This window comes from Gobio gobio (genome assembly GCF_949357685.1).
Source record: "Gobio gobio genome assembly, chromosome: 18".
Classification (NCBI taxonomy): Eukaryota; Metazoa; Chordata; class Actinopteri; order Cypriniformes; family Gobionidae; genus Gobio; species Gobio gobio.
Genome location: NC_137111.1, coordinates 32016074 through 32042733, shown reverse-complemented (window position 1 = coordinate 32042733; position 26660 = coordinate 32016074). Strand labels below are relative to the sequence as shown.

At 37.9% G+C, this 26660-nt stretch overlaps 1 protein-coding gene across 2 annotated transcripts; it reads right to left on the bottom strand.

Annotated features, from left to right (window-relative positions):
- Nucleotides 1-1518: 1518 nt before the first annotated feature.
- Nucleotides 1519-25826, bottom strand: map3k21 (mitogen-activated protein kinase kinase kinase 21). Of its 2 annotated transcripts, XM_079843207.1 has the most exons (11): nt 24180-25826; nt 15633-15813; nt 13379-13527; nt 12100-12275; nt 10662-10902; nt 10308-10430; nt 9764-9868; nt 7872-8022; nt 7593-7687; nt 5419-6111; nt 1519-4116 (listed from the first exon to the last, which is right to left on the bottom strand). In XM_079843207.1, the coding sequence occupies exons 1-11, from the start codon at nt 24940-24942 to the stop codon at nt 3743-3745; spliced, it is 3051 nt and encodes a 1016-aa protein (XP_079699333.1). In that variant the 5' UTR covers nt 24943-25826; the 3' UTR covers nt 1519-3742. The 2 variants fall into 2 exon arrangements, with proteins under 2 accessions (XP_079699333.1, XP_079699334.1); XM_079843208.1 differs by lacking the exon at nt 9764-9868 and having other exon boundaries at nt 1522-4116.
- Nucleotides 25827-26660: the final 834 nt, after the last annotated feature.

The following is a 26660-nucleotide window of genomic DNA, read 5'->3' as shown; positions in this document are numbered from 1 at the left end:
CAATCATTTTTTCAATCTCTTCGTTTAATAAGTAATCTTTATTCACTCAGAATAAGTATTATATTGTTTGTTTGATGCTAATTAATTGAATGCAGATCCATGTGTGAGATGACAATAAAACTATATATTTGAATTTAATTAGTATTTAAACATTACCTTTTTATAATAGTGCTTTAAAATGAATATAGCCTATAATAATTGTATATTATAACTGTAACTATATAACACATTTAGTTATATTAATATAACTCTATTAATTATATAGGCTAACACAGCTGAATAGATAGGTAGATGTTATAGGCCCTATGTACAGAAGTTCATAAAACATATACAGAATAATACATAAAATCATTACTTCCCTCACATCATAAAAACACACTCCACTTCAGGAATCTATCACTCACTCACTCACTCAGAATATACATCATTCATATAATAGTCAATTTAGTGCGTACAAATTTGCTTCAATAATAACCACTGTTTGGTCAGGCGTGTAAATGTACTATAGTTTGTGCACGAAATAATTTCGTTTGGAAGAATATTCCAAAGATTCGCTGCTTTATAAAAGAACGATTGTTGACCATATGTGGTTCTACATTTTGGAACTCTGCACTCTCCTCTGACTGTCGACCGTGTGGTTCTAGAAATTCTCTCCGAATTTAATGTGACAAATTTTCTCAATGGGGGAGCAACAGTGTTATGGATAATTTTAAATAAAGCAGAAATTTGATTATATTTAATAAGATTTTCAAAACTCAAGATGTTATATTTACTTTGTACTTTACAGTGATGGTACTGGCGAGGCTTCTTATCATGTATTTTTATGGCCCTTTTATACAATGATTCAAGTAATTTTAACGATGTTTTACATGCCTGAGACCAACTGGACATGCAATACAGAAGATGTGGAACAATGTTGAGTTGAGATATATATTTGAGGCATCCGTAGTTAATGAATTTCTAAGGTTATCCGCTTACTCTTAAACATACCCAGGTCGGTCACATAACCTGCTTTCTGGAATACCCCCCGGCTCTCGCATCAACACAACACGCATGTGAATGCTCTCATAAACGCTTGTTGGAGATATTTGGTAAACAAAGTTTTTTTGTCGCTTCATAAAACTGAGGTTAAACCACTGGAGTCACATGGATTACTTTTATGATGTCTTTACTACCTTTCTGGGGGAGTTGCGTAGGCTGTCAATGGAGGGACAGAAGGCTCTCAGATTTCATTAAAAATATCTTCATTTGTGTTCTGAGGTCTTACAGGTTTAAAACATGAAGGTGAGTAATTAATGACAGAATATTCATTTTTGGGTGCGCTAAAAAACATACACACTTCAGCTTTAAGACTAAAGACTGTTGAAAATACATACATGAACTAATAATCATGTTTAGGGCTGAGAAACAAATACCAGACAGAAGTATGATACACAATGTTGGAAAACAAATAAATGTTTACAGCACATGACTGAGAATTGAAAAAGTAAAGGAATTATGAAAGAAAAACAATGCGTAAATGTTGTATAAAGGTTTTTTTATTGGTCACTTGTGTAAAGTAAAATAGTAGAATTTGATATAAATGAGATGATTCTGGGCTCAGCCCTTTTTTTGAGCCCTCCTGGAGCAAAAAAAAACAGTCCACATCTGAACTGAACAGCTTTTAACATTAAATTGGTCACATGGGTAAAACATTAGATAAAAACAGAGCTCAATACAACATACACTGTGCAGACACTAAAAAGCAAAACCAGTAAAACTATTTGCAGTGCATGTGAACCATGTAACAATCTTTCAAAACCATTTCACAATCCAAGACTTCAACTTTGGTGAAAACATGAATATATTCTGTTGCTTAATTCCAAACCATCTTTTACACGTCTGTGTCCTTCATTATTGGGAATCGGTCCGAATGAAACTGCTTTAAAATGTTGATCTCCGCAGTTCTCCGATAACAGGAGAAATGATTGTGCTTAGACATTAACACCAAATGAATTCCTCAAAAACAGGCATCGTATTGTTACTTCATCTTAAAAGTAATGTTCATTGCAAGACATAAAAAAGAGGCACCACAATGTCTCTCGAGTCCTTTGTTCTTATGAATTCTAATGTGCAGCTGTATATCTAAACTAGTAGTAATCATCACGCCTTAATATAATAACAGCATAAATGTAATGAACAATCATTACATGACTCAAAAATTCCAGTGCTACACAACATATTTTGTTCTTCCTCTAAAAGATCTCCAGTAAACCTGTGATCATTTATGAACAAACAGCACATTTACTCTGAATGATATAATTACCATAAATACAGTAAATAATCCACACTACAAGGAAAAGCCTTTCAATACTGTATGCGAGTTGTTGCTCAATCTCGTTTTTCAACAAAATAAAAGTTTAGTACTCTTCCATGTGACAGGCTATAACCACAATAACGTTTCAATTTGTTCAATAGTGCATCCAAGGTACAGTCTCCACATCTTGAAGATACAAAACAGTATTTTTAAATGTCACACAGAGAGCACTGAAAAGCAAGATACCGAACTACTTAAGTCCATAATAGGCAATGAACAAGTTAATAATTCAGTCTTCTACACAGGGCAATGACTGAGAAAACAGTTGGAATATAAAGACTAGCAGCTAAGAGAGCAAGTGGGTTTTGTGGCAGCAGATACAGTATAAAGCTGAAGTATATTTCAATTAGAACTCATTCTGTGAACCGTCTGCAGCATAAACTCAAATAGTTACTCAGATGGTAACAGTTTTAAATATCACCCTGGTGCTTCCATGAATTTATAATGTGATATTTAACAATTGAATTTTTAGGGTTTGTGGAGACAGGGAATGATCTGTAAAACAGTAGCAATATTGATAGACACAATCAATATAGTTCATTCATTACTTGGCGGTATAATGCAATGTTTATATATAAATAGATATACTGTTTTGCTTCCCATTTGGGTTTGATCAACAATACTGCCATCATTTGTTATGCAACCTAAAAGATATAGACATGTATTCACTACTAAAAGACATAATTAGAGCAAATGCATTGGAATTAAAGCTAAAAAAGGACAGGGTCCATGAGGTTGGCATCCAATATAGCTTTAAGGAATGTTGGAAAAACACGAGCAGAAAGAAATTGTGCACTGCATGGTTCAGGAATCAATTTCAAAAGGTCATTCAAAATAAAACCTTTCAAATATAATGCATTAGTATAGAAAAAATAATGAGCTATGTAGGGAAAATCTAAGTTGACCCTTGAAAGCGCTGTTTGAGCTAGCAACATAAGGTCTGTTAGTTTGGTCAATCACATCAGCGATAGAACTTCATCTGTACAACTATTAATAATTATACTATACAAACACTGTGGGCCCTGTTTATGCCTTTCATATGACATTACATGATACAGAATCAAATGAGAAGAAAAAAAAATCAGTAGTTTCTAACAGAATCTGAGATTTTGTTCATGTGTACTGATCAAATCACTGCGTAAAAAACAGCAATTCTACTGTAAGTTCAGTGAATTCACTTCATATATGTCACTTCATATTAAATTACATATCAAAGTAAACAGCATATAAATAAAGGTACCACAGAATATCTCCAGCAGCAATGGCTCAAATATTGATCAAAGGCCATGATGTTAATCTTGGAAAAAACAAAACAACTAAATAAATGTCATGTGGAACAGGCAGATTTAAGACGAAGGTAAGATTTTGTTCCAGATGCAGCTTATTTCAGGATAAAAACTTTTTCTCCAGTTCAAAGACAGATGGCCGACTTGGAGTGCTCTGTATTCGACAGAGGGGAACCGTGGAGTCTCGTTTTTGACCCTCTGTGTCCATGTCCAGTAAAGAGCAGTCCATTTTGACCTCTGAGGGGAGGACCACGTCCAAGTTTTGGGCACTCTTTTCCCCAGAGTAGTGCCCGAGTGAATAGCTCTTATTGCGACTCTTTAGAAGACCCCAGGAGTGAGATTTGCCTCTTAGAGAAAGCGGTCTGGGTCTAGATACTGGTTCCTTCTCTTGAGCAGGCTCTCTCTCAGCCTTCTTTTTTGCGGTAGTGGTGGAGGAATCAGTTGGACTGGCCTGGCAGTTACTGCTGCCGTTAACTAAAGCAAAGAGAGTAACATCATTAATAAACAATATTCAGTTTCATTTTATATACTCATTCCCATCTATTTTTACATTTAGATAAAATACAATTGATATAAAGCCATTTTAAATGGTCTGAGTGAAATACCTCACAATATAATGTACAGCATGAAAAGGTAATATTTTAGATAACAGTTAAGGGTGTTATTAAATTAGCAGTGTTTTTATTAGGCCTAGATGACAGCATATGTAAAAAATATTGGATATTTTAAGTGTATCGGTCGATATCCAGTGTGTAATTTTACATACTGGTTTCCATCTATTTTTATATTAAGATAAAACCCATATAAAATATATAATCAATATAAAACCATTTTAAATGCCACAAGTAGTTATACATTCACTATAATGTACAGCATGAAAAATGAATATTTCAGATAACATTTAACATAAGGTGCTTTATTTCAGCTTTCTTTAGTGTGAAAAGTTGCAGTTTGAGCATGAAAAAGGTCTGCAATGTTACAAAGCACAAAGTCCACTCCAAAGGGAGTTATTAATATCAGTAAGCACCGTTTCTGAACTCCCTGTATCTGTATCAGCCGTTTTTCAGAGTATAATTGTGTGTAAACACATACTAATCTATTTTTACATTTAGATTACTTTTGCTGTCATCTGATAAAAAACTAAATTAGGAACAATGGGTGTCATTCATTAAGCATGCATACGCACAAATTTATGAGTGAAATCTGCGCACAATTGTTTTCACAAACAAATGATGACTCACCAAAAACGTAAACATATTTATTCTAAATTTACAAAAAAAATAGGAACGACTGAAACCACATATACGCAAAAAGCCTTATGTGTGGCCTTATATTCGGGTTATATTTCATCTTATCACAGCCTACATTATATCATATATAAAATTATATAATAAATTAATAAATAATACAATTTAACCTTAAGTATTTTTCATCATATACAGTGAAAGAGCAAGAAAAGCATGTGTTGCGAAATAGGCTGAGATTTTCTCCGGTGTGTACAAATATGAAATAATCCACACAATTATTAGTGAATGAAACCCACTGTTATTAAAGTAAATTATCTAAAATGTCCATTTTACATACTGTATAAATTCACTTGTAGCATTTAAAACAATACATTTTATAATCGATTAAATATTTTTAGTATGTTTTTAAAAAGTTTTTTTTTTTTACTATTTAGACAAAGTATAGATATTTAAAATCATCCATTTATTGGTAATCAGAAAAAATCCTAATATCGTGATCAGCTCTTAAGAATATCAGCACATAACTCACTGGTCTGACACACAGCAGGACTGGACTTCTTTCTCCTATGCCGAGAGCTGGATCCAGAAGTGAGATCTTGTACAGGGGTTGCGGGCAGAACATCACTAGTGCCTGTTTTCTGATGTGTCCGGGAACTGTTAGCTGGTATCTCGTTCATTATGTTGTACACAGACCCCTCAAAATCAGACTGCAGGAGGCACTTGGTGGAGTTGCACTCAGAAATCGATGACATGGCGAGCAGGTTTACAGGCCCTGCGGTAACCTCGTCCTTGCGTGAACGGCCACCAGGGGGGCTGGTGCTGCGCCGGAAGCGAGTAGCACGCTGAAACAGGCCCTCCCGTTTTTTCTTCTCCTCACGTGGCTCCGGTTCCTCATTGATAGAACCCTTACAGACCTCTCGCAGGTCAAAGCCGAATGCAACAGATGCCAGGATGGAGGCACAGCCATAGAGAACAGAGTCTGTGCGCCGGCATGTGGAGCTGCGCTTTAGGCTGTTGGTGGGTGTGTGCTGAGGTGTGGTGCTAGTGGAACTTGTGGATGTAGTTGGGTCCTCCTGGCTCTCACCTCCACCAGCCGGCCCCTGGCTCTCCCCCTGTTCATCTTTCCACAGAGGTAGATCGATATACACCTGGTTGGGGAACTTGAGTTGCTTTGGTTTGTTGTCAGATCCATCAGCAGAGCATACTTCATCCTTATTGGTTCCTGGGGGGGGACACCACAAGACAGGTATAACTACAGATGTTAGGTTAGACAATTTATTGTGACATTTCATGATCTGTTAAGTAGTTTCAATATTCCTAAATCCAATCTATTCCATTAGTTACACGTGTCTATGCCAAAGCACACTTTGCTCTCTTTCCTCACCAGAAAACTTTGATTGAAGATAGTCACTTACAAAATCACATATAGCATTAATACTTAGAAGCAACTCGGTCTAGAAATTTCCGGGGAGCTGGGGAATAATGCTCTAGCTTGTGTATTTGTGCTCCTTTGCATCTTGTCCAATTTAAAGTTGTTCACGGAATTCATTACATTATTAAAATATTATTATTATTATTATTATATTATTATCAAGGCCCACAAATATTCCCCCATTGCATTATTATTATTATATATTAAATATTATATATAATAGCTTGATGTAGTAATGTTACTGAAACTCTGTAAACCTTTTCTTTTCTCACGCTTACATATAAGGATAAACCATCTAAAATGCTTTGAATAATCATGCTACTAAAACTAAATGTGATCTGGTGATTTAAATGATGTTAGCGCTTTCATGATGATCAATGAAGATCAATGCAATCAATCACCGTTCTAATCGCAAGAAAGCATGTCAAAACTAATAAATTAGTTCATCCCAAAAAATGTATTCTGCATTTACTCTCATGTTGTTTTCGCACTGTTCATTAAGCCATTGTGTTTCTTCAGAAGACTTGGATTTGGATTAGACCACTCGATTTATTATTTTTATGATGCCTTTTTTATGATGCATTTTTTTGGATCTTTTAAGTTTTAGAAGACTTTAAATGGAGGGGCAGAAATCTCTCAGGTTCCATGAAAAACATCTTTATTACACTTTATGGTGTCATTTCATGACCTGTTAAGTAGGGATGTCAAAAGTACCAGTACTTCTGTCTCTGTGTGAATGAATGAATGAATGGGGCAGATTACCTGCATATTCATTTGTGTTTGAAAGTTAAACAAAAATCTTATAGATTTAAAACAACATGAGGGTGAGTACATGACAGAATTTACATTTTTGGGTGAATTATACCTTATAAATACAGTTAGCTAAGCCTTGGATAAAACTAACTCCATATCTCAAATCATATCTTTTACAGATATCTCAATATAACAATGTATCATTACTGCCAAATAAATGCAGCTTTGGTGAGCATAAAAGACTTCTTTCAAACACATTCTTATTGACCAAAACCTTTTTACTTTTTTCAAATAAAGCAGCGATAAAAGATGCTAAAAGACTGCAGTGAATAAGCAATTTGACAACAAAATAAAAAAATAAACCTTTAGAATATGAACTGGGCAGACAGTGATTAATGTAGGTGATTAGAAGGTGGTTTCAGGGAACTTCTTTGTTAAATGATTTAAAGATACAACAAAGAGCGATGAAAACTGAGTACATGGAAAAAGTAAATGAAAGAGGAGCCATCTTTACATACCCTGCTCTGCAAATAATGCAGCCAATGGAACAGATTTCTGGGACTTCATAAGACTAGTGGACCAGGGACTGCTTCCATCTGAGAGAGGTCGAACTCTGAAGACAAAATGACAGTGGCACCCACAGTTCTCATGAGAACACACTAAAGCATGCATACTAAAGCAACTACATGCATTTGTTGAATAATTAATGCCAAGACAAAAATATTATCTTTAAGCACCATTTATGTTCCATTTTAAGAAAAGGAACACACAGACACACAAAAATAAACTGTTCCAACCTTTCAGCACAATTTCCTCTTTCCTTCGTCTGCACAGAGCTTGGTCCCCATGTGCGGCCCTTCTTCTTGAACCCTTTCTTAACATCTTCAAACTCCTCCGGTTTGTAATTGGTGCTTCGACCCCATGTCCTGTTGCTCTCGTCCAGGGTCACTAGAGATGAAGATACATAGAACTTAAATAATGGAAACGTTCTTGACTGACAATCCCAATATCTGCCACACCACAGACTGAGATTCAATCTATTAGTCCTTCACAGCAGAGCAGAAACAGCGTTTTTAGGCAATTAAGGCAACCTCCACCACCCAGCAACACAATCAGCACTGGTGAACAAGTGTTAGATCATTACAATCATTCTAGAAAACATGGAGCATCAGGAAGAACATTGTGAAAACATTAGGTTTAAAGGCACAATATGTACGATTTTTGGATCGAAATATCCAAAAACCACTAGAACAATGTTATATATTTTGCTGACTTGTGCACTTACAGTATCCTAAAAGTTTCCATCCATGTTTAAATCCAGAGAAATCATCTAATTTAACCAGGACACGGAGCGTGTCCATGCGTCGCTTTTCAATAACATCATATCTGCACTTCCTTGATTTCCATAGAAACCATGGAAACACCAAAGACGCTTTAATATATTATGTGTTTTATAAAGACAGGTGAGCAACTGTTTGAATATATTTATCAACAGAAAACTGATTGTTGGTATACATCTTAACATGGCTAGTCTTATACACGGGTTTCCTGTTTACAAACATTACAGGGTGCGTGCGCATCCTGGAGGCAGAAAGACAGATCGCTGGTCCGCTACTGCAACAACATTGAAGCTTTCCTTATTGTTTGTATATAACTGCTGACTCAATAAAACGTGATTTTAGTTGGATCTGTTTGTCTGTCTTTAATTTTGCAGTGTTGCTGTGATACATGTATGAATGATCATGTTAGGTAATAATTTTTTGGCAAACGCATGCTTCCCCCTAGGTATGTTAAACATCAGGCACCCAGCACTGGCTCTGTTGGTACAATTAAACACGCAGCAACTCCTTAGCATTTTGACTTACAGACACGCCGCTACCAACCTACAACACGAGAGGTTTCTTCTTTCTGCCTCTCGGGTGCGTGCGCAAGCAGTGATGACGTCGCCGAGAAATCCATGTATTGTTTGAATCGCTGAAGTGATTTTCCACGAGTACCATGTTTTTACCATTCCTCAGAGACAACACTATTTTTGTCAAGTGGCTAACATAGCATAATCAGAGAGAGCTTTCACCATCAAACGAAAAAAGCGGTAGCGGCCGACTTCAGCAGAAGCATAATAAAAGCTCTGCTGGTCTCAAGACCAGTGTTTGACGCAGGTGTCTTTCATTAGCAATCCCTCCCACAGGTCTCGGCCAGCCCTGCTTCATACCAGCGTGATGTTAATAAAATTAATACATTCGCTCATCCATGAACATGACTTCTGCCCGAGTCCTTTCCATCGGCTGTGGAGCTGAAGACAACAACTCCCATGATCCCACACTCACAGCATCATCAAGCTCCGCCTTTGTTATGAATAAGTGACCTCTAGTGGCTAAAACTTACATACTGTGCCTTTAAATCTTTTTAGATTTTATACATTGAAAAGTGTTACTATTGATGCAATCATCAGACCGCGTTTGGCAGCACCAGCTCAAGGTCAACCAAAATGTCCTTGATCCCCAAAGCAAAATCATTACAAACAATTAAAACTTCATAAGCTTCAAGCAATGTGTTACGACAACCAGTTGTATCCTAAAGGCATCAAAGCAAACAGATGTTATGAAGTAAGAGCCATAGTGATCAGCAATCACACCAACACACAGTTAGATGGGGCGGCTTTGGTCTCACAGGACCACAGTGTCCTTGCCTTTCTTCCTAAACCCGCTAGGAGGTTTACACTCGCTTGTGATATCCACATCCTGGTGATACACAAACATACTGCCACTTCGGCTAGTCTCACCTGGGTGGCTCACTAATGGGAAAAACATAGGTTATAAATGTGTGACAGACACAGGATTCAGCAACCATTGGCAATGACCTGGATGCCATTTTTTTGTCACTGATGAGCTACTCACAAAGGGATTTATTAGTATGACTGTCCTTGAAACATAATATTTTTACTGTATTGAAACATTTAAACAGAAATGATATGGGCCAATCCTGAGATTAGCTTATCACAATAGAAGTCTGTTAGAATTTCAGTTCCTTGTTTAATTATTTAAAGATAAATGTCTTGTAATTGGAAGATAAATGGTGGAATTATATAATATTTAAACTTCTAAACCTACTTACAAACAAAACGTATGTCTGATGGGTTTATTTTTTTACCCAAAAATATTGGGAAACGGGTAAACTGTAAAATAACAATGTTTCAGATTCTGTATGGGATGTGTAAGAGAGTGGGCACTTACACTGAATGGCTCGGAGGCGAGGGATCAGTGTAGGGCTGCTGGGAGGGCTGGAGTTGGTGCTATTGAGGCTTCTTCTCTTGTCCATAGTTGGAGATGCCTGAACTGTGATTTTATGCTGAAAATCTATTAAACACAAATAAGGTCACTAAGTAATATTTACTAAAAACACTTTGAATATTTCTACATTTTACAATTACATTTTTCAGATAAACCTTCTTCACAACTTTAACACTTCAAGAAAAAATAATCTGTAAACAGTCATGATAAACATTTGACTGAGATTAATTAATGTGATATTCATGCTACGCTACAAATTCATAAATAAATGTATAAGCTGACTAGTACATCTCTAACCTGAGGGTAAGCTGATGCGGTTGCCATCTTTGAGCTTCAGGCGGCTGCGTTTGAACTTGCCCTTCCGTTTCTTAACATTGGGCTTGTCCTTGTTCAGTTGGAATATGAGGATGTTGAGCTCACGCTCAAGTACGTTAATTTCCCGCTCGGCCAGCTGCTGTTCCCTCCTCTTCAACAGCTCTTCATGAGACTTCTGTTGAAGGGCTGCCCGCGTCAGCTCCTCCTCACGAGAACGAAGCTCCTGTTGGTGTCGAGAACATTTGAGATCAAGGACATTTTGTAAGAAATCTAACATTGGAAGAGTTTATCAAAAAACGACATGATGTTGAGTGAATGATGATACAATTACATTTTGGGATAAACTATTACTTTAAACTATGGCCAAACAATGACAAAATAAATATTATGATATACTGAATCACAGCCTAAGGAAGCAAAATCGGATAGTTCTCATGCTTATGAAACACCTCCATGTCCATGAGCAAAAAAAAAGACATCAATAGTATGAATGGCAGTTTCACTTCCTTTGGCCTTGGAGAACAGAGCTCAGATTCCTCTCTGCCATGAACTGCTCATTTTAGATCAGCCTTCTGTTCTTGGTTTTACCCTTGAGCACCACAAACACGACAATAACGCTAGACCTGTGAGTGATTGATCCACAAAACAGCAGCACCATTTATAAGCTAGTAAATAAAAACTCAAATTTCTTTTTTTTTCTCTTGCTCTACTTTTCATTTCTGCTCTGGCTTACACTTCAAACAAAATACTATGAATCCTGCCTTATAAGAATCATCTTTGTGAAATAGTTAGTTTACTCATTCTCTATATCTTTTGAACAGAATAATCCACATATAAAAAAACGAAGAATTGTTAAGCATTAATCAAAACAGTTTTCCACCCACATGGAGTAAAGCCGTTTGGCCTAATCTCTCATGAATAACTTCCATAAGAAGCTTTGGGGCACTCTGCCAAAAAACACACTTGAAAAAAACTATTTGTTTATTTATAAGCGAGTAAAAGTTAACTTGGTGCATCACATAACAAGGAAGATATTTATGTGACAGGACTGTATCTAAAGGAGTGGAAAAATTCACTGACCAATAATGACTTGAAAGAATGTACGTGGAACACAATGTCAGGATTTCTACATGAAGTTTTAGCTGACTTGCAGGAACCAATGGCAAACCCTTTTCAACATAACAAGCAGCTAAGATCGGAAGCAGCTTATCATATTAACTTCACTGAACACTTAAAGCCATTTCATTGCTAACAGCTGGCTTTGTTAAGAGGATCAGTTCAACCAAATACAGCTAACCTGTTAAAATCTGAACCTTTTTTGATGGCAAAACAATATAGTCCCACTGTCTAAACTATAAATTCAATGTGTAACAAGCTCAGAAATGAAACGGACGAGTCTATTAAATCTTTATCAACTGACCTTTTCTTTTGTGCGTAGCTCATCAAACATTTCCTGGATCTCCACTCTCCAGTCCTCCTGCATTGAATGGAAGGAGTCCTGTGGCATGGTGGCCATCACAGCCTCCTCTATGGCAGTCAGCTGCTCCAGAATGGAAGCAAAGGTCGGACGGATATGGGGATCCTGCTCCCAGCATTCTATGAATAAAGGTTTTTTTTTTTAGGAACTCATGTAGGTTATCATCACAATGACCATGCAGGGCCATTTTAATTAATTGCTGATTGCAGTGGGACTGGTTCACACTTAAACTTAAACTTAAACATTCACTTCAATGAGTTTACAATTTTCATGAGGGACCATTGTGAGACATGATGTTGACATGTCCAGCAAAGCAACAAAGTTGAGAAATTGTTAACTTTATGCAAATGAAAAATGACTTTCAGGAGTGAGGTCTGTGTCAGTAGAATTCACACACTTCGAGTGCAGTAAAGACAGGACAGATAATTCACTTTTCTATAGAAAAAAAAAAAATACTGCATGGGAATTCATACACTGATAGCTTTTGTTGATTATCCGCCTTATGTTAATATAGCGGACGTAGCCATTTGTAACTTGAGTGTGCAAGGTTCCCATTGTCATTCGCTTGCGGTTATTTTACCAGAACAAAAACCGTCCATTATGCTGATTTGCACTTTGTTATTCTTCCATAGCTGCTAATGAATCAGAAGTCTTGCACATTAAAAAAAAACAGCTTACTTCCTTGTTGCAAAATAAGGTGGAAATGATGTAACGATTAGTTTAGCACTAATGTAGTTCATTAAAACAGTTCCACTGCATAATGTTCATTATTAGGGACAAGAAAACTTTGAATGACATTTTGGAATTGTCCGGTGGTATGAGTGTTTAAATGGTATTTTGATAGCTTGTTCATCTGGTTAATGATTTAAGGCACTAGCACCACTGTAGTTTATATAACAATTAAACTACAGAACATTCCTTTAGTGGCAAGAAAACTAGTCAAATTGAAAAGATATCTTAGTTTTTCCTTTAATATACATAATCTATGATCGCCTTTTTAAAAGATATGTCCAGATGTGCAGTCTACCAATAGAGACAGCACTAGAAACGCCCAAGACCAACTTGAAGTACGGAGACAAGCCACATGCAGCGCCAAAGTTGCTTGGGTTATGAATGGGACATCAGTGCCTAAATGTCAAACAATCTCATGGAGTGTTGATATCATATAGTGAACCATGGGATAAACAAATGAGTAATATCAGTACACTACTAGCAGACCTACCTTCCATGAGCTTGGCAAAAGGCTCGGGGCAGGTAGATGGAATGGGAAGGGTTAATTTGTTGACGGCAACTCCATAGGCAACTGCCAAACCGTCAATGCCACGGTAAGGAACCTCTCCAGTCAGTAATTCCCAAAGGAGGACTCCATAACTGGACAGAGAACAGAACACAGGGAGTTGTCAGTGGGGTATGGGTAGGTAATAATCACACTAATTGGCTGAAAGAATAGTGCTTATGTAGAATATCAACCAGGCAGGCAATTCTGGTGAACTTTTTCCCTAATCAAAGGTTGTACACTGATTGCACTTTTAAATTATGAAAGTATGTATACATCAAGCATCTCAGAGGCAAATTCTTAATCGATCCCAAAGCAAACATTTTATGATCGCTAAAATAACATTACTTGAGTTCCCTTCTTAACCTCATGATAATGAAAAGGCAAAGAAAGGAAAAGACGATGTTTTAGCAATGTTAGGAAAGAAGTGAGAAGTGAAACCGATCATGTGTTGGCATGCAGTAAGCAATGTCTGAGCAAAGTGGCATGAGAAATTTCGAAAAAGGATGAGTCTTCACATTTAGCTTTCATTAAAAAAAAATCAAACACTAGGCATTACATTTAAGCTCTGTTCAAAAACCTAGACCCTGTTTACAATGGATATTAAGATGCGTTTTGGCTGATCAGATCCCAAGTGGATGAGACTACATACAGGTGTAAACGAGGTCTAAAGCACTTTGAGCTTGTCCACATTTCCAGAGGGAGTCGAAAATGCATTCGACCAGATTGCTTTTGTAGTGTAGACGCTTATGTGGTTGAATGTGTTCAAACAGCCACAAGAGACCGCCTACTGACCAAATGTGTAAACATTATGGGAAGTGTACTAGCCAGATGGGATTTAAAGGGAGGGTCTAATGCCATTTCATGCGTTCTGACTTATTTACACTGTTAAAGAGTTGGATTCTCATGCTGAACATGGACAAAATTTCAAAGAAATGGATGGAATTTCTTGTATGGGCACTCCTTCCGGATGAGCGTGCGCCCATCAACGAGCTTTGTTCGGGTTACGGGAGCCATCGGCAGCGCTGTCATTTAGACGGCGAAATCAACAATGTCACTAAAGAAGTGTGTTTATGGTTGTGAGGGAAAGATAACCTTTTTTAGCTTCCCAAATAACCCAGCGTTAAAGAAACAGTGGATGCAGTTTGTTTTTCCGGAGCAGCAATGGAGTTCTGCAAGTGTGTTTGTTTGTTCCCGCTCATGAGTCGAAACCGGAGGCGGTGAGCGAAACTGCATCAAATGTCTGTTTTGTTGGCAATCGGCACACAAGTGCATATAATGGTCAACAACACAAACGTAATTGAAAGTTATCCAGGTGTATTGTGTGTGTGTGTCAAAGGTGCTTGTGAGTGACTCTTTAGCTCCGCCCACTGCACATCTTTATGAGTTCGGCTGTTTTCAGAAAGAATCGGTACAACGTATCTGTCCTTTATAAATATGATAAAATTGATGACTCTTTGGAGATATGAAGGATGCAATACTACTCTATAGGTACTTAACATGAGATTAAGTTACTGTGTTAAAAAAACAAAGTTTGGTTTGAAGACGAAAAACGTAGCAACCACAAGGTTTCTAATACACACGTTTGGAGTGGTCTGGTGGAAACGAAAGCTGCTGCCCTCTGTATGTTTTACTATCGTCTCTGTGCGTGTTCATATGAAAATTGTGCAAGCTTATTTTGTCCATAAGATCAAAAGATCTGAAAAAACCCACCCATAGACCCTCCCCTCGAAGAAATCAGGACAGAATGGTTGTAAGTGAACAAAAGATCAAAACACCAACATCCGATCAACTAAAACCGATCTTAACACCAGGTGTAAGCAGGGCCCTAGTGAGCTGCCTTGCAGTCTATCGCCTACATATGGAGCAGCATCCAAACTGAAACTGCTTCTCTTTAGTAACTGATTTGGAACAATTCCAATAATGTTTGGAGTTACCAAGCTATAGACAAAATATTCTAATGCCTCTGAATATTCATGGCACACCCATATATTCAGTCTGTAATTATATTAAACTATGCTGTATCCATGAACAATATTACATGTTACACTGACTTAGAATTTGGCCAAAAGTGTGTGTCATAGAAGTATAATTATGCATTTTGGAAAAGCTTAAAATGATGCCTATCCTCAAGTAACTAATTCGCTTTAAAAACAGGCTTTGAGCCAAACATTGCAATTAACTTAAAATAACAGCTTACCTCCAGACATCACTCCCTTTGGAAAACAGAGAGGACTTGATGACCTCAGGAGCCATCCAGGAATAAGTGCCAGCAGCACTCATTTTTGTCGTTTTGTGCCACTCACGAGCAAGGCCAAAGTCAGTAATCTTCAGGATTTTTCGACCAATGTCATCATTCTCAATTGTTTCAAGTAATAAAACTAAAAAAAGAACAAAGACAGGAGAAATGTTTTAGTCATTTGTACTATATTACTTATGAATTAAGTAATAATGAACTCGTAAAAACAAATTGAGAGGCGACTGGGCCATTCAGATCAGCTATTTTAAAATATGATGGGAATGTTTTAAACACGTGAGCCTTAGCCTTTGAGCATTTGTCAATAAACAACAATACAGGAATGCTAAGAGGGTGATCATATTTCCTCGCTTTTATCATGAAGTGGAATCTTCAAGGACACAGGTCTACATGAAGAACTCAGAGCGACATACAAGTCGCTCTAGTTTACAATACAGTCTCGTACCAAATGACAAATAACATGAGAATGTAGGCCAGCTCTCTTTGAAGTCAGGAACATCCTGAGGTCAGGAGCAGTATTATTTCTCACCGGTTCAGTCCTTGACAATTTTTTCAACTTGAGACCTTTATCATCATCAGTATGTAATAAATAGGGAGGTTCTCAGTTGATAACTACATGTCTGATTAATCTGACCTTGACTCCCTTCCCGTCACGATGACCTGAGGGGGGTAACTAAGTAGTGATATTTGTGGACACATTTCATGAAACACTTTTAACTTTCCCAGGCTTCATCCAGCATTCATTGGAGAATACTGGCCTTGACTACACTCCCAGTTTATGCACCCGTTACAATTAAAGACATTTAGTATAACTGTAACATTTTCATTCATTCAGTGCAAGAAAATCCTCATTTTTATTTATTAATGCAACCAACCAGAGAAAGGCGAAACTATCAGTTCCATAATGAGGATTGATCCTTTACAATTGTCTTAATTTCTATTAAAGCATGCTGGACACCGGAAATAAAAAAGAAAAAAAAACTCTTTTTTTAATTTGTTAGCAAGGTCTCAGGTAGTGCTGGGCGGTATACCGGTTCATACCGAATACCGGTATTAATTTTCTTTATGATATGAATTTTGATGATACCGCAATACCGGTGTATGTCGCTTATGTGTATAAACAACGTTCGGAACGCGGCGCAGCGCGTCATTGTTTGAGAGGGGACCCATTTAATTGATGCACTGTAGTAAGAGCAGTCAGAGCACACAGCCTATGGCTGTATCCTATACTCTCATTCACTATTCCCTACGTTATCACTTTATTTGAAGGATTGAATAAAAACGTGCGTGAAATCGGACAACCGTTGTGTGTACATCGGCTGTACACTCGTTATTGCGGTGCAATGGGATAGAATGAGTGCACTCAATAACGTCCACTAAGGTTTCGGACACCACTACAAAGCTCTGTGCCCTCCAAATAATGCTATATTTGAGGTTATGGGAGCGATGTCGGATTCAGCCCTTGATTATTGTTGAGAATTCAAACTACACGCGGCGCGCGAGAGAGCGCGGTTTCTGCACGGAGCGCTGCGATGAGTTTAACAACGCTCACCACATGGATCATATAGCGCTGAAATAGACCGGAGCGAGTGCGTTTAAAATTTTTATGGACATATTTCAAAAACTCTAGTGCTCTAGACATGAACCAGAAGTGTGTATGCGCGCATATTTCATCACGTCTTATTAAAATGAAATGTATGCACTGATTACACTGATAACCTATGTCTGATCACGAACGCGCTGACACGATGGATTATTCAAAAGACGATGTAAGTTAATAAATAAACTGACAATTCAAAGAAGAATGGGCCAAAAAGTAACTTCTTTATTCTTTCTGTGTTAAACTGATGTGTGTCATTCGTTCCGAGAGTCCTGTTAAATGTATTGCTAATATCCTCATTTCTCTTCGTTTTGGCAGTTTGTTGTTATAGAGGGTTAGATTTTTAAAATTCTTAAGGTGCCCTCAACTCAACTTTTAATATTCAGGTGTCTGTAAGTATGATTCTGAGCGTGTTGCAGGTCTGTGTTTTATTGTTTGTTGTCTCTCCACAGCATCATTTTGTTAACCTGTAGACCTATTAGAATTTTTCTACAATATTCACTCGTCATGACAGTAAAACAGGGCATTCTAGTCAATCTCCTGCAGTATTTCCTCTCTCAATCAGTAGAAAATGTGATTAACACCCTGTCATGCATAGGGGAAAAAATACCGTCATATACCGTGAAACCGATATAATTTAGAAAAATACCGTGATATACATTTTTGGTCATACCGCCCAGCACTAGTCTCAGGCAAAATTGACAAAACTTTCATTTTGGGACAAACATGAAGATTGGGATTCCATTTTGAACAGGTTTCACCTGTTTAACGCTTTCAGGTTAATCTCAGCTGTTGGTTTCTAGTAGCCTGGTGGTCCTACCAGACTCTCGTACATTTCATTTGTTAAAGGGTTAGTTCACCCAAAAATTAAAATAATGTCATTTATTACTCACCCTCATGCCGTTCCACACCTGTAAGACCTCCGTTTATCTACGGAACACAAATTAAGATATTTGTGTTGAAATGTATTGATTTCCTCTCTCAAGATCCATTAATGTACTAAACATATTTAAATCAGTTCATATGAGTACATTGGTTCAATATTAATATTATAAAGCGACGAGAACATTTTTGGTGTGGCAAAAAAAAACCTAAATAACTCAAAACACTGCTTCATGAAGACTCGGAGCGTATCGAATCAGAGAGTTGAATCATGATTCGGATTGCGTGTCAAACTGCTGAAATCACGTGACATTGGCGCTCCGAACCACTAAATCGATATGCTGATTCGATACGCTCCAAAGCTTCATGAAGCAGTGTTTTGAAATCGGTTATCACACTATACAAGTTGTTATTTCTGTTTTTTTTTGGCGCACCAAATATATTCTCGTCGCTTTAGAATATTATTACTGAACCGCTGTACTCACATGAACTGATTTAAATATACATTAATGGATCTTGAGAGAGGAAATGTCATTGCTGGCTATGCAGGCCTCGCTGAGCCATCGGATTTCATCAAACATATCTTAATTTGTGTTCCGAAGATGAACGGAGGACTTACGGGTGTGGAACGGCATGAGGGTGAGTAATACATTACATTATTTAAATTTTTGGGTGAACTAACCCTTTAACTTCTTTGAAGGCAGGTACTCTGTTGAAGTTTAAAACTATTGGATCTGCCCAGAGCCACTCTGGATCTCCCATAACCAATCGCTAACGTTCGGTCGTGGCCTATGTCATCTCAAACTAGTGCACGACATCAACGTCATCGTTCTCAGCCACTCCCTCTGTTCGCTGATTGGACAGGTTAAAATTTGAAGAAAACCAGAGAATCTACCGTAAACCCTGACGGAGTACTGGAGGAAAATGAAAATTGAGCGGAAGTACGTAGGAGGCCGGAGTCAGGCTAGGTTTCTAGCACTTTAAGGTTTCCTTTCCATGAAGTAACAACACAACACCAAACAACAGCTACCAAATAATAGACAATTTTGCATGCCCACACCTATTACACAATCAGTTTTAATATTGGATACATTTTACCAAACCAAAAGGCCAAGTTGGATATGAATGTGGTCTTATTAGTAAAGAACATTTTTTTTTTAATTATAAACTTCTTAACTAATAGTACTTTTCTTACAATCTAGCTCTTATTCATTCCCACTTTTGTAACATCTTTTCTAGTCTCAGATTTCTATGGTGTCCATTTTATGGAGCAGAAAATCACCTTTAGATCACGAGACAATAACCACTGCCTGTAGTATGTTTGCCACGGTCCTCTATCTCTCCAACAAGGCCATTGGGCCTCATTCACCAAGCATGTGCATACACATGCACAAAATTGTGTGTGAAATCTGTGTTTGAACGTTTTCACGAACAAACCATGATTCGCCAAAAACGTTCATACTAAAATGTATTCTACATTTACGAAAAAATGCAGGAACAACCGAAACCACACACAAAAGGCATTTTCTTGGTGCAGCCTCATGTCAAGAAGTTATATTTCATCTATATATTTCAACGAATATGATTATAGTATATAACTTTTATATAAAATTATATAATTAATATGAATAAATAATACTTTAATTTCATCTTAAATATATTTCATCATTTACAGTGAAAGGTATGTACGGGTATGTCCAGCTGGCTAATGAGAGGTCTGTAATCTGGGTCTGTATAAAAGTAGTTTGAACTGGTTTTGAGAATGACACACTTGGCATTGCTCGAGGATCGGGCGAGAGCACGTCTGCAGAGAGCGGCATATGTTTGACGAGAGTGAAGAAAGACTAAAGGAAAGGTTGTGCGGAAAGCCCTTATATGGAGATGGTTTGAGCATGTTTTATGCAAAACACGTGGCCGCCCATTTAGAATACTTTAAAATTCACTAACATTAGACCGAGATTAAAAACAAATTCATGTGCGTACGCACGTGTTGTGAATTAGGACATTTTTCGTGAGAAGTTCTGTGCATACAAATACGAAATAATCCACGCAATTATCAGTAAACGAGGCCTATTGTTCTCTACACTGTCAGTCAGAGTGTGAGAGAGAGAGAGAAAGAGAGAGACAGAGAGAGAGAGAGAGAGAGAGAGAGAGAGAGAGAGAGAGAGAGAGAGAGAGAGAGAGAGAGAGAGATTTTTTTAAAGAGCACACATGCTTGAGATTCCTTAACATTACGCTTCATGTGCCTGAAATTGCAAAACAGAGTTTTGAAGCGTGGCACAGTGCCGAGTTTCACAGGGACTGCTGGCAACAGTTCTGCAATATTCTTTACCCCCAATCAGGGGAAGCTCCCTGTCTTGGAGAGAAAACAGCAGCCATTGAGGAGATTAAAAATAATGAAAATAAGCCTTTCAGGCCCAGGAGTCGGGGCATTCTCGGGTTGGCAGTCACCTAGCAACCAGTGCTTGACCATTCCATTGTGCAAACTTATGTTAAGCTTTTGCCCCCTCGTTAGCGACATTCCTTTGAGTGAGGTATTAAAAGATTAGGGCACAAAAACATCATTTCACTCACTATTTGCTACATCTTAAAGATAATCATTGATCAGATAAGCAAGGCTGGGCACAAAGCAAATCTTATTTCATTTCTTATTTTTGAGAGTCTAGTATTTGACTTTGCTGTTTGTGCCTCCCTAAAAATGTACCCTCCACCTTTAACCTGCTAAACAATGTGCCGCCGCAACCTGAATGGGTAAGGAGTCCCCCTCAAAAACACAGCAGAAAGGGTCTGGCTCATGATGGGTGGGTGTTCTGAGAGCACTGAGCAAACACACGTTATTTTTTCAATTAAGGTCAGCAAGCTTCCAATGTTGTTTGTCACAATCCTGTGGAGAGATGAACAAACTGAGTTGCGTTAACAGTAGCACTGCCATGCTGAACGGGGGCAGGGTGCCACATTGCGTCTATTGTTGATAGTGGAATGCCGTCTATTTTATTGCTCTGGAAATGCTCTGCTAATTTAACAAATGGTAGGATGCTAGAGAGAATGACGGTAATAATAATGACAATGCGTTCGCAGACAGAAATCATCTACACTATTGTTTGGGGTCGGTCAGTATGATCTCTTTTAAGAAATTAATCATTTTTTCAGCAATTCATGCATTAAATTGATTAAAAGTGACAGTAAAGTCACTAAGAATGTTGCAAAAAATATATATATATCAAATAAATGCTGTTCTTTTGAACTTTCCATTCATCAAAGAATTATATCATGGTTCAAACAAAAATACTAAACCGCACAACTGTTTTCAACCAATGATTATACAAAATGTTTCTTGAGCAGCAAATCAGCATATTAGAATGATTTCTGAAGGATCATGTGACACTGAAGACTGGAGTAATGATGCTGAAGCTTTGCCATCACAGGAATAACTTACATTTTAAAATATATTAAATTAGAAAACCGTTATTTTATATAATAATCTCACAATAATGCTGTTTTTTACTGTACTTTTGATATATAATAATGCATAATAAATAATATTTAATATTTGATAGTAAATGCAAACAGAGTGAGCATGAGAAACCCCAAACTTGGATGGTAGCGTAGCATATATAAAAACGGCTTGTTTATAAATTCATTGAATTAAGCCACTAAGCAGCACAAAGACTGTATTTTAACTATTCTGTTAAAAACTTCAGAAAGCAATATCTGAAATGCCTCTTTTAGGTATTGGTTACAATGTGTAGTAGCATACCTGAGGCAAGTGTAAGGGTCTTTCCCAACTCCACCTATGACTGAGAAACACGATAGGACAATCTCATAGCCATGCAGTGTCCCCTGCAGCTATAGTAGTGTTTTAAAGAAACACCCCCATTTACATGAAAGATACTCTTTCCCTAAACTTCTGTAAAATGAAGGGCAAAAAAAAAAACCACTACACACCATTTCAAATGGTCTAATTGTCCTGAATGTGTCCTTGGCAGAACTAAAACAATACAACACAATAATACACACCACTAGTGTATGTGAAATAGACTTTATAACAGAAATGATTTAATCATTAAAAACATTTATATACAGATGTGTCGTGGTGCTTCTTAATGCAGACATAATTTCAGACCAGAGTTCTGACCCTTGTTAGCAGTTAGCCGGTTTCTCAAGGAGCACACCAGCTGTTCAAACTCTAACCTCTTAACTTCACAACCTGCCTAAGGTCACACTCATTCAGAAGCCGTCATTCCTACAGCTCTTTTGAAAGGCTTGAAGATAGACAGTATTTTTTTTTTTTTCTTCTAGGCTGTGCAACTCTAGACTCAAGACTCTGCTGAAGCACATGATTCAAATCCACTGTGGAAATGCAGGTGCAGTTTTCAAATATCCTGCTCTCTTCAGTCAGGGACAATTGGGGTGTGGAGAAAAAAAAAAAGCAACCTTAAAAATCTCTTGAGTGTAGGGCCAACATTTAAAAATGAAATTTCATCTTAGTTTAGTAGTTGACTACCATTTTCACTACATACACATTATGGTTTAACCACATATTTTCTACTCAATGTGCATTCAAGGAAAAATTAGTATTTAACATTTACATTTATTCATTTAGCAGATGCTTTTATCCAATAACTTATGAGCAATACAACGAAGGATTCATCTTAACCCTATAAAGCCTACTGTATTATATTTGATACACAAAGGCCTCTATTTTTCAATGATCAACAATGGTGTCCAAGTCATCTGATTGATAGTTTATACATTTTTAGAAAGTAAAAGGCTTTTTAATATAATAGTAAAAAATTGTAAATAGTAAAAATGTCCACCTTCAGGTCCTGGTACAAATCTTTTTGCAGTGAACTCAAAGATTTTTATATTAACAAGTATAACTTTAATATTGTTAGTAGTGTCACTTACTGGTCTGAACCAGCTTAGGTTTACATGATTATCCATATTTATCATTTTGTTTCAAATCGTGTTAAAATGTAAGTTTTAAATATGATACATCAGGCTTTTAGGGAACGTTCATTTATACATTTCTCATTCATCATTTTATTGCATTACATGACATATTGCAGGTAATACTAAACGCTTATTTGATAAAAAACAAAGCATTTAATATCATCTTACAAAGACATTTTATTGGAAAATATATATTGACAACAGAAATGTATTTGCATTTAAAATATTCTGTTATGCTATTAGAATGATCTCATTGATTTACATTGCAAACCATCAGAAATCATCATTCATCTTGTTAGACATAAATTTAAGTTTCATTTAAAAAAAAATTATATGTCAGGCTTTACCCAATTAAAGATGCAAGAAATGCAAGCAAGATTTCAAACACTGTTTAAAATAGTACAGGCAATAACAGGGGGAGTTTTAAGAAATATGGAAAGCAAGTTTTTTTTTTTTTTGTGACAAATTAAATATTTAAAAGTTTGGCAGCCAATGTTGTACTCTGAGATAAGCGAATGCTGAAGTTGCCAGAAGGACTTGGAAGGATCCAGTGTCTTTAACATTAACTACAAAGGCTCTATTCAATCTTAGAGCATCCATCAATTTTATAGCTTTTCTTCTAGGGTTAGATTTCACAAGCAAGTTGCTTCCTTTGAGAATCACATTGCTTTTATCTAGAAGATAGCGTTCATGGTTGCTTTGACTACATATAGGCTACATTAAACAGAGTTAGACTGGCAGGATATTCCTATATGACCTAGGTCTTTTAAGAGCACGTGGTGTTCTGTTCCCCTCCTTTCAGGTCCAAACACAGGCTTATATGGGAAAGGTTGATGTGCTAATGATAAAGCTTTGTAAAAGAGGGTGGGGATTAATGATTAACCTGCTAATTGCGAAAGGAAATACCAATGTGACAAGTGTGTTTCTCTACAGTAGAGCAAATACCAGCAATTCTTGGTCAAGATAAGGAGGCATTAAAGTGTGGGAGTGTGTGTGTGTGTGTGTGTGTGTGTGTGTGTGTGTGTGTGTGTGTGTGTGTGTGGTAATTCTCTTACTATTGCTGGACTTCAGGTCTCGATGGATAATGGGAACCACGGCCTCCTCGTGGAGATACTGCATGCCTCTGGCGATCTGGACGGCCCAGTTCACGAGGATATGAGGGGGGATCCTCCTGCCCGTCAAGGCGCGGTTCAGAGTCCCTCCTCGGGCATATTCCATGACAAGGCACAGGTTGGGCTCCTCCAAACACACCCCCTCCAATTTGATAATGTTGGGATGTTGAAGCATCGAGAAAAGTTTGGCTTCTTGCTTAACACTGTCTGCAGTAGCTTTAATGTCCTCGTCGGGGTCCTGTCGAGCTGCCTTCACCGCGACCTCCTGGTCATTCCAGGTCCCCCGGTAGACTTTGCCAAACCCTCCGACGCCGATGATTTCTTGTAGAACGAGTTCAGAAAAAGGTATCCGAACGGGGACGGGCGGGTCACTCTCGCGAGCCCCTACCGCCCTGTAAATTGCTGGTTGGTAAGTAACATAATTAGATGGGAAGATACCCACGCGATGGTTAATTTTACCAGTCCACCAGCCTTCATCTCCCGAGATGGCAGCGTCCTTAGACAGGACTTCCACCACGTCTCCTCGCCGCAGGCTGAGCTCGTCCTCCCCGCTGGCCTCGTAATCAAACACCGCCGTCCAGAGCGAGCGGGGACACACGGGGGCAGAGTGAGCCCAAGCCCTCGAGTTGGAAGACTCCGTCCAGACATGGTCTTGGAGGCTCAGGCGCCCCTCGCCGTTTGGGAAAACGGCCTGGGGAACATCCATGTCTCGGTGCCTGCAGGAGCACCATAGGGTGTCGTGATGTCAAATCAAAGTAAACTAGTCCAGTACTCGTATTCCCCAATGACGCACACACAAAAAGTTCCTAACAACCCCAGCCTGGTCACTTTATATCATTAATGGAGAGTGGGTCAGGTCAAGTCCGGCTTAGTAGAGGTTAAGAGACACATTGCTTTGTTTCCACGTAAGCCAGCTAACCAATCTGGGAATGCGAAGTGTCTCTGAAGCTCGGACATCAGCGTTAGCCTGAATAAGTTACTTGCTTCACGAACTTTGTTTACTTCAGAGAGTAAAAACTACATCATCAGCCTGTCGATTTATTCGCCACTAAAGGCATAAACTAATTTATTTTTTGTAAATATACAAGTAAAACAACATACCTAACCAGGAAAGTCGAGAGTTTTCAAGCCGTGAGGCTACAGGTGCAAAGTACCTGCTCATCCTAGGCGAATGAATCAAGCTAAATATACACACGATTATTTCACTACCAAAGATAAGTTAGTTATTAACTTACGTGTCTACTAGTACAAAACCCCCACATAGCCATTCTCCGGCTGGTTAAAACACCTTACACGAGCAGGCTAAAGAGCTGTGCTAACGCGCTAGCTCTCTCTCCGAAGTTCACAAACTAGTAACCGCGGCTCCCAAAAATTCTTCCGTCGCCAAGTACAAGTCGCGCGCGCACAGTAGTAAACATTCCCCGCAGTCAGGCTCCCGAACACTTCAGTCATCCGCCAGCTTTCCAAAACTTGACGGATTTTTCCCTTTCGTGTGGATCTAAAGACTTTTTCTTGGTTACGAAAACTTTGTTCGGTCAGTTTATGTGTGCACCGCCATCACTTCTCCGCTCCTCCGACTCGACTGACCCTAGAGGAGAGAAGGAAAAGGTGGAAATGGATTGGTTACAGGAGTTCACGTGACACTATGCGTGAGCGCAAAACAAGTGCGAGCCTTTCTCTTTTTTTCCATCTGCGATGTTATGGTACTTCTCAAGATTTATAATCTGTTTGCCTACATCAGTTTGCTCTACCCTACAATTTATTAAGCTTATAATATATTAAGATATAGGCTAAAGAAAGAAATATGTCTGATTGGCCGTGTTAAACAATTCCGTATTGTTATTATAGCACTACACCTAACAATACACACTTATCAGATGACTTCAACTGAGGAAAATAATAAACAAACATAAATAAAATTCCCATAGCTTAAAGCACATAGGAAATCCTTAAATATCATCATGTCGTGAGATATAAAGAGAAGGGATATAACGTTTATGTTATATTAAAGGGATAGTTCACCCAAAAATGAAAATTTGACATTTATCTGCTTACCCCCAGGCCATCCAATGTGTAGGTGTCTTTGTTTCTTCAGTAGAACACAAATGGAGATTTTTAACTTCAACCATTGCTGTGTGTCAGTCATAGAATGCATGTCAATGGGGTCTAATTCTATCAGGGTAAAAAAAAACATGCACAGACAACTTCAAATTAATCCATATGGCTTGTGGCGACACATTAATGTCTTAAGACACGAAACGATCGGTTTGTGCGATAAACCGAACAGTATTTCTATAATTTTTTACATATTTTTCACTTCCTGTGTGTGAGGTCTCTACCCTAGATTGTGTACATTGACCTTCCTTTCCGGAAGTGCTGCGCTTTCAGAGCTGTTGGACATGGTATTGTATTTGAGGTAAAAAA